Source organism: Cryptomeria japonica, chromosome 8 (assembly GCF_030272615.1).
Source record: "Cryptomeria japonica chromosome 8, Sugi_1.0, whole genome shotgun sequence".
Taxonomy (NCBI): domain Eukaryota; kingdom Viridiplantae; phylum Streptophyta; class Pinopsida; order Cupressales; family Cupressaceae; genus Cryptomeria; species Cryptomeria japonica.
In genome coordinates this window covers 55008847-55034465 of record NC_081412.1, presented here as the reverse complement: position 1 = coordinate 55034465, position 25619 = coordinate 55008847, and the positions used below count along the sequence as shown (strand labels likewise).

The window sequence follows — 25619 nt, the reverse complement described above, 5'->3', positions numbered from 1 at the left end:
CATGAATAGAACTGGTTTGGAAATTGCAACCAGTAATCAGACTAGAGGTAATATCTTTCATTTGAATAATTATGAGAAAACATGCTTGATTGCACATATTGATGAAAGTTGGTTATGGCATAAGAGACTTTGTCATGTAAATTTTGATTGCATTATGAAAATCAGTACAGCTAAGGCAGTAAGAGAATTACCTAAGATTGTTAAACCTCACAATCTGGTATGTAAGGGATGTCAAATTGGCAAGCAAGTTAGAGTATCTTTTAAGAGTATACCAGATAAATCCAATAATGCTTTGGACCTAATTCATATTGATTTATGTGGTCCAGAAAGAACTAGAAGTTTACAAGGAGATAGGTATTTTATGCTAATCATTGATGACTATTCTAGAATGTGTTGGGTTACTTTTCTCAGGGAGAAATCATAAGCTTTTGAGAAATTTAAATTATTCAAGGTGATGGTAGAGAATGAAACCGGTAAGAAAATCAAATGTCTAAGATCAGATCAAGGAGGCGAATTCACATCTAAGGAATTTAATACATTATGTGAAGTGAATGGGATCAGAAGACAGTTATTAGCATCCCAGACACCCCAACAAAATGGAGTTGTGGAAAGAAAGAATAGAACTATATTGGATGCAGCTAGAAGCATGATATCAAAAGCAAACCTACCTCATGTATATTAGAGAGAAGCAGTGAATACAACAGTCTGTACATTCAATAGAGTTCACATTAAAGGTGAAACTGGTAAGACCCCTCATGAACTATGGTTTGGTAATACTCCTACTCTTAAATATTTCAGAATATTTGGAAGTGTATGCGGGAAAAGCGGGTTGATAGAATTCAAAATGTGAAAAACAGAGCTCTAGGGAGCCTTGCTCACACACCCACAAGACTTCTTGGTGCAAGCTATGGAGTCATGAAGTATGGCTCAGCTTCCCAAGGTTGGTTATATGGTTCTCTATCTTGCACGGTCCCTCAAACCAATGTTTTTTTGCTCTCAGATCACTAAGAAAAATAGTTTAGGGATGACAAATACAAGAACGAGGGATGCTTTTATTGATTTTAAGATGAGATGCATCCTAAGCTATGCATGATGATACAAATGCAATAAACTAGCTATAAGATGACAAGGTTAGTAAACAAGACTATCCTAGCATACTATATTAGTTTATGATTTAAGCTAAATGATAAAGAACATACTCTAAATTTGCATATTTAGATTAATTCCTATTTAAAAGAGAGGTTAAATGATGAGCATATATGAAATATGAAAGATTGAATGGATTTGAGTATAAGTGTGATGTTAAAGACTTGGATGATATGAAAATGGAGGAATGAGAGCTCTATTTATAGGAAAAACAGGGCAATGGATGGTCAGGATTGAAAGAGGCAATCAAGGGCCAAGTTTGAAAGTTGAGAATCCATGTTTGCAATTGGCACCAATGAAATGGTGACAATTGTCAACATAAGGTTGGTTGAGAGGAGATGTAAGAAGCATTAAATGCTTGAGAAGACCTCATGGTTACCCTAGGGGTTAAGGGTTAAGGTTAAGTTAGGGTTATCCATTGGATAAAGCTTTTACCCAAAGGATTAACTCTTGTGCAAAGGTTTAAGGATAACCATGGTCAAAGCAATAAATGCTTGATGAGACCCTTGGGTTACATGGAGGTTGAGTTTAGGGAAGTTCTTTAACCATGTAAGAAGGTTGAGTTAACCATTAATGGTTATGAAGACTTTGGGGACAAATTTGTAAGAGTCCTTCCAAATTTGGAGGTATTCAACAAGTTAGCTTGTTGAATGGATAAAGGCTTTAATGCCTTTTGAAGACTTTACTCCAAATTTGAGGAGTGACCGCCTCAAATTTAGGGAAAAGGGATAATGGATGGGTTTGGGTTAATTAATTAGGATTATAAGAATCTAGAAGAGGTTGGAAAGACAGTTAGGATGCAAGTGGGTGAGGGAAAATAGGTTTTAATTGAATTTAATTCAATTTGGTTGCAATTAAATAAATTAGATTTATTTAATTTAGGATAACTATTTTAATTAAATTTGAATTTAATTAAAAAGTGGACAAGGGCTTTAATTGAATAAAATGAATTTATCCTATTAAATGGTATAGTGAATTTAATTGAGTAATTTACTTAATTAAATGGAGGAATGTGGGTAATTTAATTAAATTGGATTTAATTAAATAGAGAAATGAATGTAAAATATTCATTTAGGAATATGGTCATTTTTATAAGTCTACATCTTTTTACTCGGTGTTTATAAACGATGACTTCAATATGGAGGGGAGTGTTATGCGGATGACTTAAGGAAGTATTATCATGCTCTAAGAAGGTGAGAATATGAGGCCTTGTCATATGGGCGACCATGACTTGAAATCTGTCTGCATCCTGATCTTGAGGAACCCATGTGTTTGGCCAAATTACCAACATCACCCAAATCTCATGGATTGCGTACTCCATCAACACATCAGGTAACTTAGCCCATCACCAAATTCTATGGTACCTTCATCCAACTAGAGTGGCTATATTAGAAGAGATGAGTATATTGGAAAATTTGATCCTAGAAGTGATGAAGGAATATTTCTTGGTTATTCATCTAAGAGAAAGGCATATAGATGTTTTAATAAGAGATTGCAAAAAATTGTTGAAAGTGCAAATGTGAAGATTGATGAACAATTTAGAGGAAATTCAAGGTACATGGACTCTGAACCGACAATAGAGATAATAAAAAATGAACCTAAAATGAGTACACTGGTACAAAATGTTGATCCAATTACACCGGCACCATTTGAAGATTCAACAATGATTGAGGAACAACAACAAGCTAAGACACCCTAGTATGTAAGATTGAACCACTCTGAAGATCAGATAATTGGGAACAAGTATCAAGGTGTTATGACTAGAGGAAGTCTGGAAAATGAAGAGGTATGTCTTATTTCTCAAATTGAACTAGCATCAATTAATGAGGCATGTGAAGACAAACACTGGATTAAAGCTATGGAAGATGAATTGGAACAAATTGAAAAGAATAACACATGGACATTAGTTCCCTGGCCTAAAGATAAATATGTAATTAGAACTAAAGCAAGACTAGTGTGTAAGGGATATTCTCATAAAGAAGGAGTTGATTATAATGAAACCTTTGCACCGGTAGCTAGAATTGAGTTAGTCAGATTATTCTTGGCTTTTGCAACATACAAGAACTATAAAGTATATCAAATGGATGTTAAATGTGCATTTCTGAATGGTGATCTTGAAGAAGAAGTTTACATTGAACAACCTGATGGATTTTTATTAACAAATGACAAGGATATGGTTTGCAAGTTAAGGAAAGCTTTGTATGGACTAAAGAAAGCTCCTAGAGCTTGGTATGCTAGATTGGACAAATATATTTTGAAGATTGGTTACACTAAACGTAATGCTGAGAACAATCTATACTACAAAGTGACTAATGATGACATCTTGGTTATAGAAGTTTTTGTTGATGATATAATCTTTGGAGGAGAAGATGGATTATGTAAAGACTTTTGTAAAAAGATGCAAGAAGAATTTGAAATATCTATGATTGGAGAAATAAATTTTTTTTTAGGATTGTAGATTTCACAAACTGATAAAGGTATATTCATAAATCAATCAAAGTACTTCAAGGAATTACTTAAGAAATTTGGCATGGAAAACTCTAAACCGGTAAGCACACCTATGACTAAAACTGACAAACTATCATTGAAGGATGAATCAACACCTGTTAATCCAACTAGGTACAAATCTATGATAAGAGGTTTATTGTATTTGACACAAACAAGACCTGATATTATGAATACAGTATGTATTGTTTCAAGGTTTCAGAGTAATCCTAAAGAAAATCATGAATCAATAGTGAAAAGGATTTTTCGGTATCTACAAGGAACTACAAACCTTGGATTATGGTATCCTAGAGATGAAAACTTTGATTTATGTGCATACATAGATGCAAATTGGGCAGGAGATGTAGATGACAAAAGAAGTACCACCGGTGGAGCATTTTTGCTTGGCAGCAGATTAATCTCTTGGTTGAGCAAGAAACAAAGTTGTACATCTTTATCAATAGCAGAATCAAAATATGTTGCAGAAACAACTAACTGTACATAGGTATTATGGATAAAGCAAATGTTGAAGGACATAAAGGTAAAATGCAAGGGACCTATAATTATCTATTGTGATAATTTGGCAACAATTGATGTATCTAAGAATCCGGTATTTCACTCAAAGAATAAACATGTTTCTATCAAATTCAATTTTCTTAAAGAGAATGTTGAAGCAAAAGAATTGAAATTGGTTTATGTGAATACTAAAGAGTAGATTGCAGATATTTTTACTAAGTCTTTGCCTAAGAAATCTTTTGAATATCTCAGAGAGCATCTTTGGGTTATACCCCCATCGGTAGAGACTTAGACAGTTGATGATTTTCATCAACTGACAAAATTAACAGATAAATATTTTATTCCGGCTTTGATGAGGAGAGATACTTCTCAGGGGGAGTAGTTGGTATTTTGTATGAGTTCTTTGAATCCAGTTTTGGTATTGCTTTGGCATTTGATGTCAAAGGGGGAGAGATTGTTATGGAAAAACACATTATCCTTTGAGGGAGAGACTGTTATTTTGGGGAGAGATTGGTACTCTCTGTATTTTGATTTCTGGTTAATAATCTCTTTGGGAGATTGTTGGTTTTTGGTTTTTGGCATTTCTATTTTGGCACTTTGATGGTTTTTCCATCTTGTGTTGCCATCAATGCCAAATGGGGAGATTGTTGGTATTTTGGATATGTTGATATGGTTTTGTCATTGATGTCAACACTTGTCAACATCTTGTCAACATCTATCAACACTTGGAGATCTTTGGTTATGTTCACCGGCAAGTCAGTGACTTATGCACAATCACCATTATCTGGTTCACCGATATGATATATTGTTCACCGACACTTGGAATGACTTGGAGATTACTTGGCTATGTTGAAGATATTGTTTGAACACTTGGCTTTGGTGATTTGCTCATTCGTTTGATTGAGTTTGCATATTTGTTGTTACTAACAAATAGGTCCAGGTTATGCACCGACAAGCATATCTATTCCAGATCAACATGACACATCATGAAGATGATTTGTTATTATTGAGACGACATGATGCATCGGATATTCATTCATTTGTAATTGATTTTATTGTAATATCTTTAGTGAGAGGACCTACTCAATTGGTCTTAGGTTATGGTATAAATGTAAGATCTCATTTGTGAGATTGATATAAGATAGGATTGGGAAAAATGATTATAATAAGGTATATGCAAATACTAGCAGAGCTATACACACAGACATCATTCAAGATTGAAGGAAGGTTTGAAGAAGGCAAATCAGAGCTTAACCGGTACTGAATCCAGCATATGAAGATGCTATTTTGAGAAGTACATTATCATTGGATTTAACCATCCAATTGTAGTCATTGTGACTCCCATTTTATGATTGAGTAGTGAGCTCTAGGCAGTTGGCCTTTCTGCATGTGTAGATTCTATATTGTACACACATACTATCTACAGTAGTATCATCTGATTGTGGGTAAGGCTTCCCACCGTGGTTTTTCCCCTTATAGAGTTTCCATGTACAAATATTGGTGTGATGTGTTGTGGATGTTATTGTCTTTCTGTTTCATGCATTAATCTTTATCGGTACTGCAATTAACTGATAAAACTGTCTACCAACATAAAGTTTGGTTTACCGGTATTAAGTATTGAGTTTGGTTAAGTTATTTTTGGATTATATTTATTGGACAATTGATTCACCCCCCGCTCTTAGTTGTCTCTGGGACCGAACAGGAACTGCAAGAGCCTGTGTAGGAATTTCTTGCTAAATTCAACAAGCTACATAACCGCATCCTGATTGCTTCTCAGCCTACCATAGAAAATTTGAAGTTCTTCTTCATGAATTCTTAGTCACCCGAGGTGAGTTTCTTGTTGAGAAGAGAATTTGCAAGAGACCTTGCAGTTGTACAAACTTTAGCAGTTTAGGTTGAAGATGATCTTATCCTTGCAAGTAAGATAAACATAGAGCCAAATGGGTCCAAAGAAAACTCTTCTTTGGGATCATGGTCTACCAAGAGAGTAGATACCATGGTGTAGAGGTTGGCTAATGAGTTGCTTACCCTAAAAAAGAAAATAGCTCAAGGTGTATTTTCTTCCCCTTATGAAGACATTCCTAGGAGGCCATATCCAAATACGACTCCTAGTTATGTAGCTAGAAATCAAGACAAGCTTACTTTGCCACTAGAAGGGCTTGCACTTGAGACACCACCAACAAATGTAGTAGTGGAGGACTTTGAATCTGAACAAAGTGATCTTGCTGGTCTATTCCAAGAGGAGGAAGCAAACATAGTTGGCGAATCTCAAATATGGTTTATGCAGTTCTAGCAAGTTATTGAACAAAAAGAAAAGACCATGCCAGGTACCATGAAGAAGGATAATCACATCATGAGATGTGAAAAGGTGAACATGGATGAAGATCCCAGTCAAGTTGAAATGAATGCTTTCATGCTCCAAGGTCATGAACTTGGACATATCTTGCATAAGAAACCTACCCCAAAAGTTGATGAAGATCTTTTCATAAGCACTATAGAAGAGTTTTGTTCAAGTCTTGTTGACAATTCTCTCCAATTAGAAGTTAGTGAACAACCTACTAAGTAATACAATGCAATCATATTTTCTTCTAAATCACATGAAGAAGATCATTTCGTTCAACATGAGGTTGTTATGGTTGAAAAACCAGTTGTTCAAGTTGCAGCTAGTAAGAAGGATTCAATCTTTGTGTGATCAAGAGGATGTCCAATCAGACATCTTGCTTGGTTAGAGGCTCATGGAATACCAGAGATCCCACTTTTACATGAGCTTGAGGATATACTTGAGAAAGAAGCCAAAAAAGTATATTCAACTAAGCAAGAGCAATCTGGTTTGAAAAATCCACTTTGGGGGCAACAACACATATGATTCATCCCAAGAGCAAGGTAGATTTGTTCATCTTTTCCAAGGAGTGTTGCATCAAGTTCTATTACCTTTGTTCGTGCTCCATCTATATAAAGTTGCTTATGTTCACGCAAGGCATTGTGAGCTGCTAAAGAAAGATAACTATTTTGGAAAGCCCGTGAATGGTTTCATGTAGGAAGGTTTCAATTATTAGTTAGTTTAGTTTAGGTTATTTTTCTTTATAATAAGTGTAGTTGCACAAGCTTGAGTCTTATTTTCAGTCAGATCATCCTTCTTGTCATCTATGTCTTTGTCGCCCAACTCTATAGCCTAATGGATATAGGCACTTCAAGTTCTGGATTCTACAATCTTCTAGTAGTGAAGCTTGTTCCCCAGTCAGAGCCAGCTATTGTCTTTGATTTCAGCATGGTCGAAATTGTGAGGCAACCCTACTAAACTGATCCATTTTGTATCTCACATCCTCTGGAAAAGATTAATCAACCTCGTCGATTAGTCGCTTTTCATTTTTTTTATCTTAATGTTTGGTCGTTTAGAAGTTAGAAAGTTTTTATGTTTTGACTAACAAGTCAGACTTTAAAGTTCGGCTTTCAGTGAGTCATGTTAGCATATCAGACTTTAAAGTCCGATGTGCCAGTTTCCCTTGTGTTAAGTGATTGACAGGTCAAACTTTAAAGTCCGACCTGCAGGAAGGAGTTATTTTGTGTTTTTGCACGTCGAACTTTAAAATCCAATGTGCATAGTCTTGTAGTTTTTGTTTGATGCAAGTCGAACTTTAAAGTCTGATGTGCATTTTGTTTGATGCAGAGTGCAGGTCGGAGTTTTTTCTCGGACCTACAAAGTTGTTATGCCCTTCTTCAATATCGTACTTTAAAGTCCTATATGTAATCGTGATTGATTTTCCTTGCACATCGGACTTTAAAGTTCGATGTGGGAATATTGAGTTTCCTTCACAGGTTGCATATCAGACTTTAAAGTCCGACATGCAGTTGCTTGTCAAGTTTTTCTCTTCCAGGTTGGACTTTAAAGTCTGACTTGCATATGATGTTTCTTTGAACTTGCAGATCAGACTTTAAAGTCCAACTTGCAAGTTTTTCCTAGTTTTTCCCTAACTCATTTCTGACTCCTATTTTTTTGTTCCGATTGATGAAATTTGCTTGTCCAATGGTGATCATTTTCAAAACACTAATGATCCATGTTGAAATGTTTGATCCATCTCCTAGCAAATCGACAGAGAAATGAAGATGGGCTGATGAGATTGCTGATATGGTGCCATACAAAGCTAAGATGGAAGCTGCTTTGGCTCGGTTTGAAGAATTTCAGAAATGCAATGGGGAGGAAAAAGTAGAACAAAGTGTTTCATTGACACTATCTTTTCATGTAGCTGCATCTTTAGGCGCTACAAATTTTCTTGCAGCTGTACATTTTCTTTAAGCATAAGTTGTAGTCAAGTGGGACTGTGCAGTTGAATTAGTCAATTGTGCTCACATTTTCCTCCACTCTTTTCCTATATAAGGAGGACACTCATTTGTACATATTTTATCTTTTTTAATGCTTAACACAACTCTGCCAAATTTTTATCTCAATTAAGACTTTGTGATTTTGATGTAAAATTTGATTCAAGGAAATAAAGATAGCAATCCGCTAGTTTCCAAACTTTGTGTTGGACAGAAGATTGTGATTGTGATTGGAATTATTCTTATGTCTAGTTCTCATAATCATTTCTTATGTACTTGAAACTTTTTTGGTAAAATTGTGAATGCTTATGAAAGAGATTTCTACTTATGTAGATAGACTTTGTGCTATCTACATATTTGGGAAATCTTTTGATAGTCAAGTGATTACGTAGGAAGCTTTGTATTGTTACTGATTACTTGTAGTTTTTAGGAATCATTGATCACATTTTGGAGACTTTGAGCTATAAGTCATGATTGAAATTGTAATTGTGGTAGTTAGTGTAATTACATTCAAGTAAGACTTTGAGGTTACATGATTGTGAAGATATTGAAGAATCATTGTAATATGCTTGTTAATTGTCAAGTTTAGTAGTTGTAAGAAATACCAATAAGTGAAGGGAAAATACATGAATTCTGAAAAAAGAGAATTATATGCCTCAAACTTAAACTCGAATTTTATTTTACAAGTTGTTGAAATATCAAAATTCCACTAAGGGAACCTCCCCTTGCTGAGACTCTGTCTCATCATAGCTGTGTGTGAAATACATATTTTGTCATTAGTATGTGAGTGACAAAATATTCACCCAACAATAAGTTTCTAAATATATAGAGACGTATAATACTTGGAGACCTTTTGAAAATCCGCAATTCTCCTTGATTTTCATAAATCTGCGTAGTTCTTAGGTGATACAGACACCTTCATCGATTCTTTCTACTAATTTAACTAATTTTCAAACAATACCTTTATAAATTCAAATCGTATATCATCTCTATGACACATTTGGAACTCAGGCCAAAGCAAGGTCAGTTCTGCCTCTGTCCCACAATCCCGCAATCATCTCAGAAAACAAGTGGGAAGACGTTTTTTCTAAAAATGTCTTTCTCAGAAAGCAAGACCTTAGATTTATACGGCTGACTTTACTTTTGTCTTTCTAACTCTGTTTTATCACCTCCTGTAAAGAGTCAAGGTGCCGGCTGTATCGAAATGTTAGTGAAAAATACAAATTTGTTTTAGAAAATTATTGGGAGTTTGATCAAGACACCTAAGGTAGGTATATACTTTGCAATTGCAAAAAGGTCTTTAGAATGTTCTGGTCTGTCAGACTATTTCTAGGGTTGATTTCCTTAATTCTGATCAATTAACAAGCTTCATTTTATACGATAATCCACAAAAAATATCTTGTACAATGTCACCACAAGCAAAAACAGTCTTAGAATACAATATTATTCAACTCTATATTATCCACAGCACAAGAATACATAGATTTTAATTTACAACTCTGAAATCCTTACCCCTTCAAACCACTTAGATGTCAGGTTAATAGATTTACTGTTAAGCGTGCTAATATATTATCAGCTTGTAAACACTGCTCACTTACAGCAGCTCTATAGCCATGTGCCATATACTTCTGTTTCCACCATAATTAACCTAACCCCAACTACTGTTATATTGCCGTTTCATACGTATCGCATTCATACGGTAGTGGTCAAAAGGAACAAAACCTGTTCATGCATATCGCATTCATACGGTAGTGGTCAAAAGGAACAAAACCTGTTCATGCATATCGCATTCATACGGTAGTGGTCAAAAGGAACAAAACTCTGTAGTCAGGTCATGCCTGTCTCATTTCTATGGCGGCGGGTCCAAGGAAAAAATATCTGTAGTAGTTGTGTTCTTATTGCATTCTTACGTGGTGGGCCCAATGAAAGAATTTGTAAATGTCGAAATATGAAAATAAGAGATTTGGAGTAAGATCTGTGGCCAATATATAGATGATATCAGTTTACAATGAGCAACTGAAGATAGCAGCCTCAAAATGATGTCTCCTTTGCACGCAGTAATTGTGGCGTGTCCTGCACAAGGCCATGTTAATCCACTGATGAATCTTGCAGAGCTGCTGGCCATGCGAGGATTTTTCATAACCTTTGTTACTACTGAATGGATGGATCAGCGGCTTTTGAAAGCAGCTTCAAAAGATGCAGCTGCACGTGACCGTGAGATTCAAGGAAGGGGCTTCAAATTTCGGTTTTTAGCTATCCCAGACGGCTTACCGCCGGAACATGGCCGAACTTCTGAGATTGGTGAGCTTTTGCTTGCGCTGCAAAGCTTGGGACCTGCTTTGGAAAGTGTGTTGAGTGTAGCAGATGAATCTGTACCGCCAATCACTTGCATTATTACGGACAGCTATTTATCCTGCACAGCAGAAGTAGCTAAAAATCTTGGGGTGCCCAGAGTTGTCTTCTGGACTACCTGTACTGCATATGCCATTATTCTTAAAAATGCTCACTTTCTTCTTTCTCAGGGCCATATCCCTGTCAAAGGTATTTATCTGCTATTTTTTTTCATTTTTCATTTTTGTGGTAAGAGAGGGGTCAATAGTTGGATGAGGTTCCTTTGTTGGTATAACATTTTAATAAGTTTTGTTCTAGCAATATATTCATATTATATATTGTCAATAATTAGTTCATATGTAAATAAGAAAAAAAAAACAAATGTTGGTCAAGATGGACATGTACATGAACATACGAGAACCTTTGAATGTCATATTATAAAAGTGATTTGTTAGCAAGTGATATAAATACATCTTTGTTGGAAACTCTCTAGTTAGGCACGCTTGAGTTGGAATAGTATCCGGATGGGTGACCTCTTGGGAATACCCAATGCTTCACCTCTTTGAGCATCACCTAGGATGAGTTCTTGTGAACCACTATTCATGAAAGATGGGTCAATGAATTTATCTCAGAAACTACACATTTGAATTCTGATAGCAATATCACGATTTGACTTACTGTGAAAAATATCTCCTACTCATCTACCTTAAATGTGTTTATTTCACAAGAACCTTAAATAATTGTCATCAATGCATAAGCAACTTCCTAATCTTTTAATTTGATAGGTGTTACCCTTAATCATTTTAATCTCCTTAAAGAGAGACTAGACTATGGAAGACTAAACTATAGAATAGAGAATCAGCTTGAATTTGCCAAATCAAGATTTTTTTATATTGATTCAATTGTACTACACATTGTGATTCAACCTTTTTAATTGAGAATGATGATGTACGAATGTCATATTTTTCCATGGTAAAATCAATATGGAATAAAGTTGGAAGGTAGTAGTCACTTCTTTATCACGGTGTGCCATTGTACTCAAATTTCACGGTGGTTTTGATATTGATTGTTAAAATTGAAAAGGTTTGCACAAAAGATCTGTGCACTATATTATTTTGAGATCTAAAGATCTATATATGAATAAATGTATCTCTAATATGAATATATGTATCTCTAAATGACAAATACGTCCCTTTGTTGCTCTGTTTATCTGTATCATTTATTTCCTTCCTGTTTCTTGTTTTACTTGTTCCAATCGCTCTGTGATAGATTAGATTGAGCCTACTTGACTTGGTTTTGTTTCTCGTCTCATCTTTGAGATACAATTCCATATCGGAAAATCAATCTCTTCTCACATGATGAGCATTGTTATTGCAGAGGAGGACTTAAAGTCTAAAGAGAAACTCATCACATGCCTTCCCGGAAAAATCCCACCTGTCAGGCCAACCGACATCGTTTCCTTCTTCCGCGAAAAACACATCTCTGAAATAATTTACACTGCCTATCTTTATGAATCTCGCTTCCAAAATATAGCAGACTACGTGCTAGTCAATACTTTCGAGGAGTTGGAAGGAGGTAAAGAAACTCAAATGGGTCTCAGCGTTAATGGATGCCCTGCTCTGGCTATTGGCCCTGTGTCTCTTCCAAATTTCTTACAAGGTAGGAATTCCATGTACAGCATGTGGGAGGAGGATAAAACGTGCCTCCAATGGCTAGACGCCCAACCTCAGGGGTCTGTGTTATATGTTTCCTTTGGTAGCATTGCTATAAAATCTGAAGGGCAATTGCATGAGCTGGCTCTTGGACTAGAGGCTTGTGGGTACCCGTTCCTGTGGGTCCTCAGATCAGATATAGCAGAAGGCAAGTCCCTTGATTTACCAGAGGGCTTCAAGGATCGAACCAAGGATCGAGCTCTGATTGTTAGTTGGACGAATCAGTTGAAGGTAAGGTTGTTTCTAAACTTCTGATTATTGTAATTTTAGAAATTTTTCTGAACTAATTTTTTTAATGTATGTAGGTGCTTTCTCATCCCTCAATTGGAGGATTTCTTACACATAGTGGGTGGAATTCTACTTTGGAGGCAGTTAGCATGGGAATTCCTATGATTGGATGGCCTTATTTTGGTGATCAATTTCTTAATTGTCGATTTGTGAAAGATGTTTGGAATGTTGGTTTGGACTTTGAGGGTGTTGATGTAGATGAATTTAAATTAGTGACAAAAGATATTGTTGAGAGTACAATTAGAAGTATAATGGAAAGTTCTATTAGAATGAAACTGCATGAAAATGTTGTGCAGCTAAAAGATGCATCACACAAGGCAATGATGGAAGGAGGAACTTCTTATACAAACTTGAATACTTTTGTACAAGATATGAAAAAGATAGCAAAATCAAGGGTCTAAGGAGTTTCCAAGTTTACAACATTTTATCTACTGAAATTAATAAGTTTTAAGATTTTAATCAATTCAATATAAGAAATAATATATCATTATTAATGTTAAGGAGTCTTTAGAAGGGTATTAATGTAAATTTAATATTCTTGTTGTGTTAGTATAGTACTATATGTATGTTTAATGCTTATATCTTTCTACTATTTTACTACTTTGATTTTTTTAACATTCAAACTTCAAAATTATGTTATTATTACTTAAATCTTTGACTGAACTATGAACCTTCAACTCTCTTACCTCTTTCTTATACATCATAGTGTTCTTTCTTAACACAATACTTGAAATATAAAGTGAAAATTGACTTCTACCATTACATTAATTTATAAGGTTATTGGATTTAGACATTAAAATTATTCACCTCTTAAAAAAAAAAACTACAAATTGGATTAAAACTGTGAACCAATAAATATATTAGTAGATATTCCTTATCATATCATGAATGATATTTAATTCAAATAATATGCATTACTATAAAAAGATAATTTTTTAAGAAGAAAAAAGAGAGGATGATATGCATGTTTGTTTAATACATGAACTTATAGGTTCAATTATCAATCAAGGAGCTCAGATTTTTGTAATATAGAATATGATGCGAAGAATCATAACATGTACTTTCCAAACATATTAAATTTTCAAGAATAACTTTGAATTCAATTCCCAAAGTCAATTCTAGCTTTTAGAGCCACTATAAACTCTATAGCCACATTAATTGTTTCCTAGAGAAAGTACATAAGTATGGTAATTTTAAAAATATTCTTCAAACATTTCTTATTGTGGAGTTAGACTGTTTGCATGCCTAAGGGATATTTGAGCATAAGTTTTATTATTTAATCATAAAATTAGCACATTTAGACATTTGTGCAGATAGTTTTGGTGGCTCAAAGGATACAATACAAATTATTAGTTCCTCTCATTGGCAAATATTTATGCATCTATGAAATCAAAATTTTCTATTAAGTTAACCAATCAAATCATGGAATTAAATTTTTTAAATCAAACTTTAATAGTTTAAATTTATTTTATATTTTATATAATTATATAAATATCATTTTTCTTTCCTTTTATTGATCCATATTGTATTCATAGATATTAAATTCAAGTTTTTCTATTTTATAGTACATATTTAGTCAAATAATATTAAATATATGATATAAAATTTGTTTATTTTCACTATACGTGTAGTTATTCATGTGATAATCAATAGTTTACTCGTGAAACTTTTTTTGCCCCTCCCTTATGGGAAAGGGACCAATTTTTGTGAGGGCTAACTTCATCAACTTGTAGCCATCACATGGAATATTGTATGACCTCCATTTTTTTTAGAAATATAAAATGGACACTTAACTATCTACAACTAAGGTTTGAAAGAGTATGATTCATCATATTCAAATAAAGCATCTAGTGTGAAGTGTCCAAAAAATGACTTTTTAAAGATTCGACCAAAAATTAATCTAAAAATCCTTAGTAGTTGAATAAAAAATATCATTTGTAATTAGTATAATATCATTTTTTTTAATGTAAAATAAAAAGATAAATAAAAATACCATATTTGTATGTAAAATATAACATATATGCAACTTAAATGGACCAATTACCTTTTAAAAATCATAAATGTGTGTTCTCTAAATTTTATATCCAACACCAAATGACCAATAGTTGAACACAAAAAAACATTTTTTGTTATAAAAACAACATATTATTCTATAAAATACAACTTATATTGAACACTAAAACTTTGGGACAATCCCTCACATTTCTTGAAAAAAAACAAGGTATTTATTGTGTTCACCTTTTATATTTGTGATAAGACAAATTATCAATATGAAACACTCCACTGTATATACATTAGTACCTTAATAGTTGTACACATAAGAATAATATTCTTTCACCATGATAATAGTACTTGTTTGAGTGAGAATGTTATTTTATAAATGATACACTTATAGTGGATAGCTATGATAATTTATTTCAAACAAAAAATATTTATTATTCTTGTTAATGAATATATTTATGTCTTTTTTATATAAAATTTATAGGTTCTCTTATGTCCAAGTATTGGTCCATTTTGACCAACATTTGGTAATTTTTACTTACATGTGGATTATTTATTTACAATATATAGTATAAATATGTGGCAAGATTGGATATTATAAGAATAAGTGAGTGTAGAACTATTGGACCCTGTATAACTATTGGCCTCTCTCCACTAGCTATAACAAGTTATTTAACAACCAAGTACTTCTAACGTAATTCCCTACCTACTTAGAAATTTGCTACTTGCTTGACATTTGTTCTCTTAATATATCATATATATGGTGTAGGTAGCTATAATATAAAGTTGTCATATTAAATATTAATATTACATTTAAAATATACAATAATTTTATTTATTTATTATAAAAAATAATCTTTGTTTAATAGATAAAAAAATATTACTTTTTTGTATGGAATTATAATGGAGTCAATAATTTTGAAATAATTAACAATAATATATGAATATGTTTTTTGAACTTTGGTGACAAAAAAGAAAATACCACAATTTAATTAGGAGTTTGAACTTTAATTCTAATGCATCTATGAACAATTGACTTTAAATTTATCAAAATATGATAACAAAAAATCTAAATTGATCAAAACATGATAATATTTATACACTATGAAAATAATAGAAAACTTGGATTATTAAAAATCTATGTTATGATTTATCACCAATCTATGTAAAAATTAATAAAATTTAAAATAATTTAACCAATAATAACATCAATGCTGAATGTGGAACTTACATGCATGTTTGTGTTAATTCCTTCATCATTATTGTAGACAACATTATTAATAATTGTGAAAAAATTGTAATTTAAATATTATTACTAATTTAAATATTATTTTTTATTAAATGTAAATAATACCTTATTTTCTTATTCTCCAATCAAAAGTGGTTTTGGACTAAAATTAGTCTTATCTTTTATAATAAAAAAAAAAAGAAATATTTAATATATAAAATGTTATATTTTAATCTAATATAATAAAATATTTAAAATATTAATTAATTATTTTAAATTAATTATATACTCCAATTTTAAACCATTTATTTTATTTTTAAGATGATTAAATTTATTTACAATAAGTGAAGTATAAAAATTATATTTTGAATAAATCAAGTTTCTATTTTTAATTTCACTCTTTAGCTCTTTCAAATATTTTTTGTTCCTCTTTAGCTCCTTTTATGCAATATTTGGAATATCATATGCAAGTAACGATATATTTTAAATTATTTTATAACTGATAATATTGGAAATTTTTGCATGTAAGGAAATGGGTTTTATATTAAAAAAATACTTCTATTTTCTATTTTCTACCTCAAACTAATCACACTATTGGAAGGAACATGACCCATTGTGTCTCTTGTTTTCTAATAAGATCTTCTTGAGAAACAATATGAAAAATGTGTATCATCTAAACTTTATAAAGTGAACAATGTGAAAGAGAAACAAAAGGGTAGCAGTTCCATAATTTTAGTAGAAAATTGGAGGATGTTGTAAGACAAACAATAAAATCAAATGTTCCAAAAGTGCACAAATATGGTGTGTAGAAAAGTGGACACACACCTAAAAAAAACTTGTAAAAACAAGCACCATGATCGTAGTACTAAAAATTCAAATCACTCCATACATGCTAAGGTTTGGTGTCCCCGATCATAATGGGACAAGAGCGCGTACAAGGTTCTTTTACAAAAATGACCGTGTGCATGCTTCTTTAGCACTTAGCACCACGTACGTGCTACTTCAACACTTAGCACCGTGTACACGTTACTTTATGACTTATCACTGCATACATGGTACCTGTCAATAATTTTTTTTAGTAGACTGAGTTTTAATTTTCACGCGGTCGCGAGTTTGAAATTGGGGTTCTTTTCCACTAAACCGCGCATGGGCTCACTCATTTCTCACCCAAACACCGTGGATCAAGGTTGGTTTTTCTTTATTTTTATTTTTCTTTCACATTTGTTCTATTTTTTTAACATTTTGAATTTAAATTTGTTTATTTTGATTAGGTTTTTTAATTCTTTTGTTACACAAACTAGATTCTCAAAATCCACAACAAGAACAACAAGATGCACCTCTTGAAAACCCCAAACAAAACCCACAAAATATACCTCTAGCTCCTCCTTTTGGCCGTACACCTGATACACAGGAGGGATTGCTTAATCAGTTAGGGAAAAGCACAACTAAAATAAATAGACTAATTAATAAATTGAAAACATCTGAGCTTGAGCATCATAAATCCCTTGCCACTAGCCTAGAAATATTAGTTAGTGGTGCCACTACAGTTTCTACTCAAATTACAAAATGGGGAAACTATATGGACATGTGTTGTCAATTTTATGCTAGTGGGTTCTCATATGAGGGAGTGAAAAATAAAAACATTAGTAAACAACAAATATGTGCCCTTTTCATTGATCCTAAAACTGGCCAGTCATTACCTCTTAATGCAAAGAGGTTTACCATACATTGGTGTACCAATGTACAGATGAAGAATCTTTTTTGGAAGAGGTGGTGGATGGTCTTTGATGAACCACCTTGTAATAATTTTGAGGTGCCATTGTATTTTTTGAGGAAAGTATACTATGAGTTTGTCCTTAATGTGCTACCTAATTATTTTGACATGAGAGAGTTTCATGGTAGAGGTGGCAGCTTTGCCTAAAATAGACCTGAAGCCTGTAGGCGAGTAGCCCAAGAGAGTCGTCACCCCCTAGCACCCAAACCCAAGGTGCATTTGAATGTCCTGGTAGACCTGAAAGAGTCGACGGAGCTACAGACTCTTCACATGACCACACAATTGACTAATGTGATCATCCAACATGGGACACAATTAACACACCTTCTTTTTTTGTATGATGAGCCATTAGTTGTTGCTAGTGAGCCCATTCAGCATGTGTGTGCCACTTGCTCAGGGATATGCATAGGGACAAATGATGAGGCCATTGCAGATGGATCCACATCCCATTCATGCATGATTTGTAGGAGTAGGTGTTAGACCTGCACGACTGGGGATGTGGCACTGACGAATGAGTTAATTGACATATTGTTCGATAGTCATCCACAAACACAGGTGTGTTGATTTGAATTCATAGCATTTTATTTATCAGTCCCTTAAAATTTATAATTGTAAATGAATTTTTATTTATAGATCAAATTTAAATTGATACAAATAATATGCATTTGAGGATGCAACAATGATATATGATATTCCTCCTATAGTTACTGCAGTGGCAACTTTGATGTCTTAGGTATAAATTTTGTAACATGTTAAAATAGAATAGTACACTTAGAATTCAAAAAAATTACAAAATATACTAGCTCTCTTTAATGCTTGACAATTTTTTGTTTGTAGGTGTTGTTAGGGGACCAAATGTCCTAGATTGATGATGTCATGCTCTCGGCCATCGATTTTGGCCTACAAGGCTATATAGTATCATATTTTGTACATCTTATTTTATGCACTCTTTTGATGGAATATTCAAGTCATTTCATTTTAGATTTGTTAAATTATGTTTAATATCATCTGTATTAATATCTCAAATTAATTTTGTTTTTTTAGGGTACCCCCCATGTCGAGGCCTCGTCCTCAACAAATGAAATATGGTAGGATGCCAAAATGTGGGAAGAAGGTAATTGAACACATTTTTAATTGTACAATTGTTTGAAAAGGTTGAAATTGTCTTAGTTGGGATTTGTAGATTGATTAATTTTTTTTGTCTGTTTTATATGTACAACGCCCATTGAGATATGTAGATATGTTGAATGCACCTAATACACCCAAGGATCAAGTGAGGGTGGAGATATGTATCTCTACTTTATTTTCTTGATTTTATGAATATACGCACATGTACACATGTGAACTTGTGATAAATTATAATCTTATCATTTTTTCATACATGAAATATCCATAGTTGCTTCATCAATGATGAGCCCTTCTTTGTGTACTAGAGAAGCATCTCAGGCTTTGGTACACTTTTGTTTGATATTGACAATTTTTTATTTGTAGGCGTTGTTAGGGGACCAAATGTCCTAGATTGATGATGTCATGCTCTCGGCCATCGATTTTGGCCTGCAAGGCTATACGGTATCATATTTTGTACATCTTATTTTATGTACTCTTTTGATGGAATATGCAAGTCATTTAATTTTAGATTTGTTAAATTATGTATAATATCATCTGTACTAATATCTCATGTTAATTTTGTTTTTTAAGGGTACCCCCCCATGTCTAGGCCTTGTCCTCAACAAATGAAATATGTTAGGATGCCAAAATGTGGGAAGAAGGTAATTGAACACATTTTTAATTGTACAATTGTTTGAAAAGGTTGAAATTGTCGTAGTTGGGATTTGTAGATTGATTAGTTTTTTTGTTTGTTTTATATGTACAACGCCCATTGAGCTATGCAGATATGTTGAATGCACCTAATACACCCGAGGATCAAGTGAGGGCAGAGATATGTATCTCTACTTTATTTTGTTGATTTTATGATTATATGCACGTGTACACATGTGAACTTGTGATAAATTATAATCTTATCATTTTTTCATACAGGAAATATCCATAGCTGTTTCATCAATGACGAGCCCTTCTCCGTGTACTGGAGAAGTATCTTAGGCTCTGGTACAATTTTGTTTGATATTGAAAATTTTTTGTTTGGAAGCATTGGTAGAGGACCAAATATCCCAGTTTGATGATGTCATGCTCTCGGCCATCGATTTTAGCCTACAAGGCTATATGGTATCATATTTTGTACATCTTATTTTATGTACTCTTTTGATGGAATATGCAAGTCATTTCATTTTAGATTTTTTAAATTATGTTTCATATCATCTATACTAATATCTCATGTTTATTTTGTTTTTTTAGGGTACCCCCCCATGTCTAGGCCTTGTCCTCAACAAATGAAATACGGTAGGATGAAAAAATGTGGGAAGAAGGTAATTGAACACATTTTTAATTGTACAATTGTTTGAAAAGTTTGAAATTGTCTTAGTTGGGATTTGTAGATTGATTACACCTGAGGATCGAGTGAGGGCGGAGATACATATCTCTACTTTATTTTCTTGATTTTATGATTATACACATGTGTACACATGTGAACTTGTGATAAATTACAATCTTATCATTTTTTCACACAGGAAATATCCATAGCCGCTTCATCAATGATGAGGCCTTCTCTGTGTACTGGAGAAGCATCTCAAGCTCTGGTACACTTTTGCTTGATATATTACATTAATTATTTTTAACGTACAATACTTATCATCATATTAATTGTATTTAATCTTTGATAATTTTTCGTATAGGAAATAGTGACAATTTCTCCATCAATGGTGAGCACTTGTTGGTCTATTGGAGAAGCATCTCACGCTTTAGTACACTTTTGTTCTTTATATTATAGATTTTTACTCTTTTTGATGTATATATTTTAGTACATTATATTAATTGTATATTTAATCTACAATAGCCCCCCTTCACGGTTCGGCCATAGCTTGGAGCCTTTGAAGTTTGTGTATGAGAAAACTCCTAAGACTGACAAGGAGAAGAGAACGAAGATATTAGATCTGAGATCAGTCGATGAGGTAATCTACATTTCAATTGCAAAGAAATTATAGTTGAATACATAGTTATGTTGATAATTTGTGACCTATTTTCTACAAAAGGATTCTAACTTGGCTTTTGAATTGTGGTTTTGCAGCCATCTACAGAGCCACGTACTTCATCGAAGAGACTCGATTTTGAATATCCACCACATGTATAGGATCATATAGTATTAGTTGTGGTCATTGAACGACCAATACATGTAGATATATTCTACTTTTTTATTGTATATTGATTTGGACATGGCATAAGCCACATTTTTGTAATACTTATAATGACTTGGCATACATGTCTTTTTTGATATACATAAATATTGATATTTGATCCAATAAATGTGTATTGAGTTTATTATTGTGTATTCGTTGTATTTGGTGGCTGCCCTTTTATAAATTTAAATAATTATTTTCTTATGTAATCAACAATATGAATATAAAAAACAAAAATCTATGACATAAAACATTGCAATCATGGAATATGATTTGATAAACTTATAAAATGTTGAATTAACCCTACAAAACTCCTTGTATTGAGTTCATTATTGTGTATGTGTTGTATTTGGTGGCTGGCCTTTTATAAAGTTAATTGAATATTTGCCTATGTAATCAATAATATGAATATAAACAACAAAAGTCTATGATACAAAACATTGCAATCATGGAATATGATTTGATAAACTTTCTTAAATGTTGAATTAACCCTACAAAACCCTTTGTTTCAATGAAAATGAAATTCAACAATTATGGTTAGATTTGATCCATGGTAATGATCAGTGGATGCTTTTGATTCCTTTTATTTATATTTGTCAATGTGTGTGGTGCCAGAGCACCCTCATGCTTGCAATAGCCAATTTTTTGTTCTCATTTTGTTTTACCATTGTTTTATCTAAATAAGGTAATTTGGGACCATTAAAGATCATTTGAAGCCATTTCTGAAATTTTGGGGTCATTTGGGTAAAATATTTAAAAGTTGCTCAATTGTTGTCAAAGTTGTTAAAGTTTGGGCTCATTTGTATAAAATATGTAAAAGTTGCTCAATTGTTGTCAAAGTTTCTCACTTGTTGTCAAAGTTGCTCAGTTGTTCTCATTTGGATAAAACCAACATCACAAGCGCATCCGGGTGGGCAGGTTTACACTAAGCATGCTCCTGTTGTGCCTCCCAAAGTGCCAGAACATCGAGAGCCATACCCTACCAGTGTGATCTCTCAAGTGCCTTGAGTCCAAAAAATTATCAAACTTTGATGGACTAATTATCCCAATCCAGGATACATATGATTGATCCATTTGAACCTATAGTGTCACATGAGGCTCCTCTACAATGAACTATCTCTATTTTTAACGTCTCAGAGCCATTTTCAAATGGTAGCATTATTTCACCTACTGCAAAAATCGTTAGTGGTATGCAGTGCAAAGTTGCAAGATAGGATAGAATTGATTCCATTCATCATGGGAACAAACCAATGTTACAAGTGCATCTGGGTGGGCAGATTTACAGTAGGCATGCTCCTCTTATTCCTCTCAAAGTGCGAGAATGTCAAGAGCCAAACCCTATTGATGCTATCTCTCAAGTGCCTTGAGTCTAAAAAATTATCAAATTTCGATGGACCGTTTCTCCCAATCCAGGAAACATATGATCGATCTGTTTGAACCTATAGTGTCACATGAGGCTCCTCTACATTGACCTACCTCAGTTTCTAACATCTTGGAGCCATTTTTAAATGGTAGTGTTTTTTCACTGGCTGCAAAAACTGTTAGTGGCATGCAATGCAAAGTTGCAAGATAGGGAAGAATTGATTTCATTCATTGTGGGCACAAACAAACGCCATGAGCGCACCTGAGTGGGTAGGTTTACACTAGGAATTCTCCTATTATACCTCCCAAAGTATCAAAACATCCTGAGCCATACCCTACCGACATGATCTCTTAAGTGCCTTGAGTCCAAAAAATTATCAAACTTTAATGGACTATTTCTCCCAATCTAGGATATATATGATTGATTTATTTGAACCTCTAGTGTCATGTGAGGTTCCTATACAATGACCTATCTCAGTTTCTAATGACTAGGAGCCATTTTCAAATGGTATCATTTTTTCACCTGCTGCAAAACCATCAGTGGCATGCAGTGCAAAGTTGCAAGATAAGATAGAATTGAATTCATTCATCATGGGCACAAACCAACATCATGAGCATAGCTAGGTGGGAAGGTTTATGCTAGGCATGCTCCTGTTGTGCCTCCCAAAGCACCAAAATGTCAAGATCCATACCCTACAAGTGCGATCTCTCAAGTCCCTCGAGTCCAAAAAATTATCAAACTTTGATGGAATTTTTCTCCCAATGAAGGATAAATATGATTGATCCATTTGAACCTATAGTGTTATGTGAGGCTCCTCTACAATGACCTATCTCAGTTTTTGACGACTTGGAGCCATTTTCAAATGGTAGATTTGATTCTGTTCATTGTGGGCACAAGACAACGTCACGAGCACATCTAGGTGGGAAGGTTTATGCTAGGCATGCTCCTTTTATGCCTCCCAAAGTGTCAAAACGTTGAGAACCATTCCCTACCCACACAATCTCTCAAGTGCCATGAGTCCAAAAAATTATCAAATTTTAACGAACTATTTCTCCTAATCCAGGATACATATGATCTATTTGTTTGAACCTATAGTATCATGTGAGGTTCCTCTATAATGACCTATCTTTATTTCTGACGACTCGGAGCCATTTTCAAATGGTAGCATTTTTTCACCTACTACACAAACCGTCTGTGGCATGCAATTCAAAGTTACAAGAAAGGCTAGATTTGATCTTGTTCATCATGGGCATAGACCAACATCACGAGGGCGTTTGGGTGGGTAAGTTTACCCTAGGAATGCTCCTATTGTAGAAGTTGCTTGACAACTATTTGGATAACTTTTTTGACAATAATGACAAGTTTTGCTCAAATTGCATCTATGACTCACATATTATTAAAACATTTGCCTCTAAATATGGACAAATAAGCTCTTGGCTATTTAAATATACAAAAAAGTTTGTTACAAATTGTCTCATGGGATTTTATACAAAATTTGGCATTTAAATATGTGCGATTCAGCTCATCGCCATTTTAATATACAAAATTTGGCATCTAAATATGTACAATTCAGCTCATGACCATTTAAATATATAAAATTATGCCCCTAAACATGTACAAATCAACTCATGACCATTTAAATATACAAAATTATGCCCCTAAACATGTATAAATCATCTCATGGCAATTTATATATACAAAAAATGAATATAGAACAATTCACCAATGATATATACAAATTTCTCAAAATCATTCTACTTGGAACCGTTGAATCAATCAAGTGAGCCTTTAGGATCAGCTCTAACCCATATTGTGTCAAGTATTGCCTCGTGGTCAGATTCATGAACTTTCCATAAAATCTTGTTATGAGGTCTACCACGATACTTCATCAAATGAATATTTATTGTAACAACAATGTTAGAGAAATCAAGAATATGTCCATGTGTTTTAGAGTCCTCGAACAACCAAACATTAGAATTATTGATAGGGTATCTGTTGGTGTAAATAATTATTCATCATGGATATTATTACACTTACTTAAGTTTACTTAGGATAATGCATTTTCATAATAGTTTGGGTATGAGACACTTGGGTGTTTGTGCCACATTGGGATAGTGTGTGTAGGAGAAATTCCACCTTTTGTGGTGTTGATTTTGTTGTTACACTCCACATTCAGTGGGTGATCCACCTCATGTGGGCTATTATATTATTTCTCCTACCTACCCACACCTATTTCCTACCTACCCTTGTTTCTTATTGAGCCACATGTCATGTTTGTGTGCTCACATATCCCTTGCCTTGCCTATATAAGCAGACTCATCTACATTGTATGTAACTAATGTAATCATTGATATTGATCATTTTCTATTGATGAGAATATAGTTTATTCTTGTCCCATATTATGTCTCTATTTGTACATTTCATTGAGCTCTTGATCTTGGCAAAATCTCACATGGTATCAGAGCTATTGCGGCTTCATTGATTCGTCTTGAAGAGGCATTATTGCGACATCAAGAGGCAGATCTGAGGAGCAGCATCTTTTGGAGGCTTCCTAGACCAGATCCAACCCCGTCATTGCATCCTGAAGGCCGTTTCCATGAATTTTGGTTATAAAGTCGGCCTATTTTGGTGGGAAATTTTTTTTCGCCAATTTTGTTATAATCGTACGGATTTCCAAAATTTTTATATATTTTTCGAAAAAAAAAAATAAATTTAATTTTCTAAAATTTTTTCGAAAAATCAAAAATTATAAAAAAAAATCAAAAAATTGAAAATAAAAAAAAAAAATATAAAAAAAAAGGCAAGTTTTTTGGGGGTCTGCAGACCCCCCCCCGTGACCTCGTACTGCAGGTTTGCAGCATAGGTCTGCACGCTGTGTACGACACAATGTCATTCGCAAGTCCTCGCCGCACATCGCCGACACCGCTGTCTGTCAGCCCATGCCAGACTCTCCCGCCGACCGCTCATCACCTCCCGGCGCCTCCCCAGCTTCCTGGAAACCACAACTCCTCCCGCATGCCACTCTCTGGCTCTTGTCCTCCCGGCTCCGATGCCACCACCGACAGACTCCCTCTCCCCACCGTCCACATCACCGCCGCTCGCCAGTCTCTCCCGCTTTGCTGGCGACCACCCAGACTGGAGGACCCGCGCTCGCCACGTGGCAGGCGGC

The 25619-nt window shown here is 33.8% G+C and overlaps 1 protein-coding gene and 1 long non-coding RNA gene across 9 annotated transcripts in view; both read left to right on the top strand.

Moving 5' to 3' along the window:
- The first annotated feature begins 10463 nt into the window (after positions 1-10463).
- The window catches only part of LOC131078046 (UDP-glycosyltransferase 85A1), a 112953-nt gene continuing 97797 nt past the window's right edge, over positions 10464-25619 (top strand). For 4 of the 5 annotated variants that reach the window (XR_009358693.1, XM_059209729.1, XM_059209728.1 and 1 more), the window contains exon 1: positions 10464-11004. Coding sequence is in view for 4 of the 5 variants with exons in the window: in XM_059209729.1 (XP_059065712.1) it covers positions 10500-11004 (505 nt within the window). In the remaining variant the exon portion in view is untranslated. Of the gene's footprint in view, positions 11005-12171; positions 12738-12811; positions 13289-25619 lie in introns of those variants that run through there. The other variant, XM_058015665.2, reaches the window with a different exon arrangement.
- On the top strand, positions 16616-21179 carry LOC131078045 (uncharacterized). Of its 4 annotated transcripts, none has more exons than XR_009358695.1 (9): positions 16616-18911; positions 19036-19366; positions 19496-19566; positions 19690-20020; positions 20150-20220; positions 20422-20490; positions 20587-20613; positions 20748-20862; positions 20979-21179. It is a non-coding gene; the product is annotated as an uncharacterized LOC131078045 (long non-coding RNA). The 4 variants fall into 4 exon arrangements; XR_009358696.1 differs by having other exon boundaries at positions 19028-19366; XR_009358697.1 differs by having other exon boundaries at positions 16619-19366; positions 19690-19724; positions 19835-20020.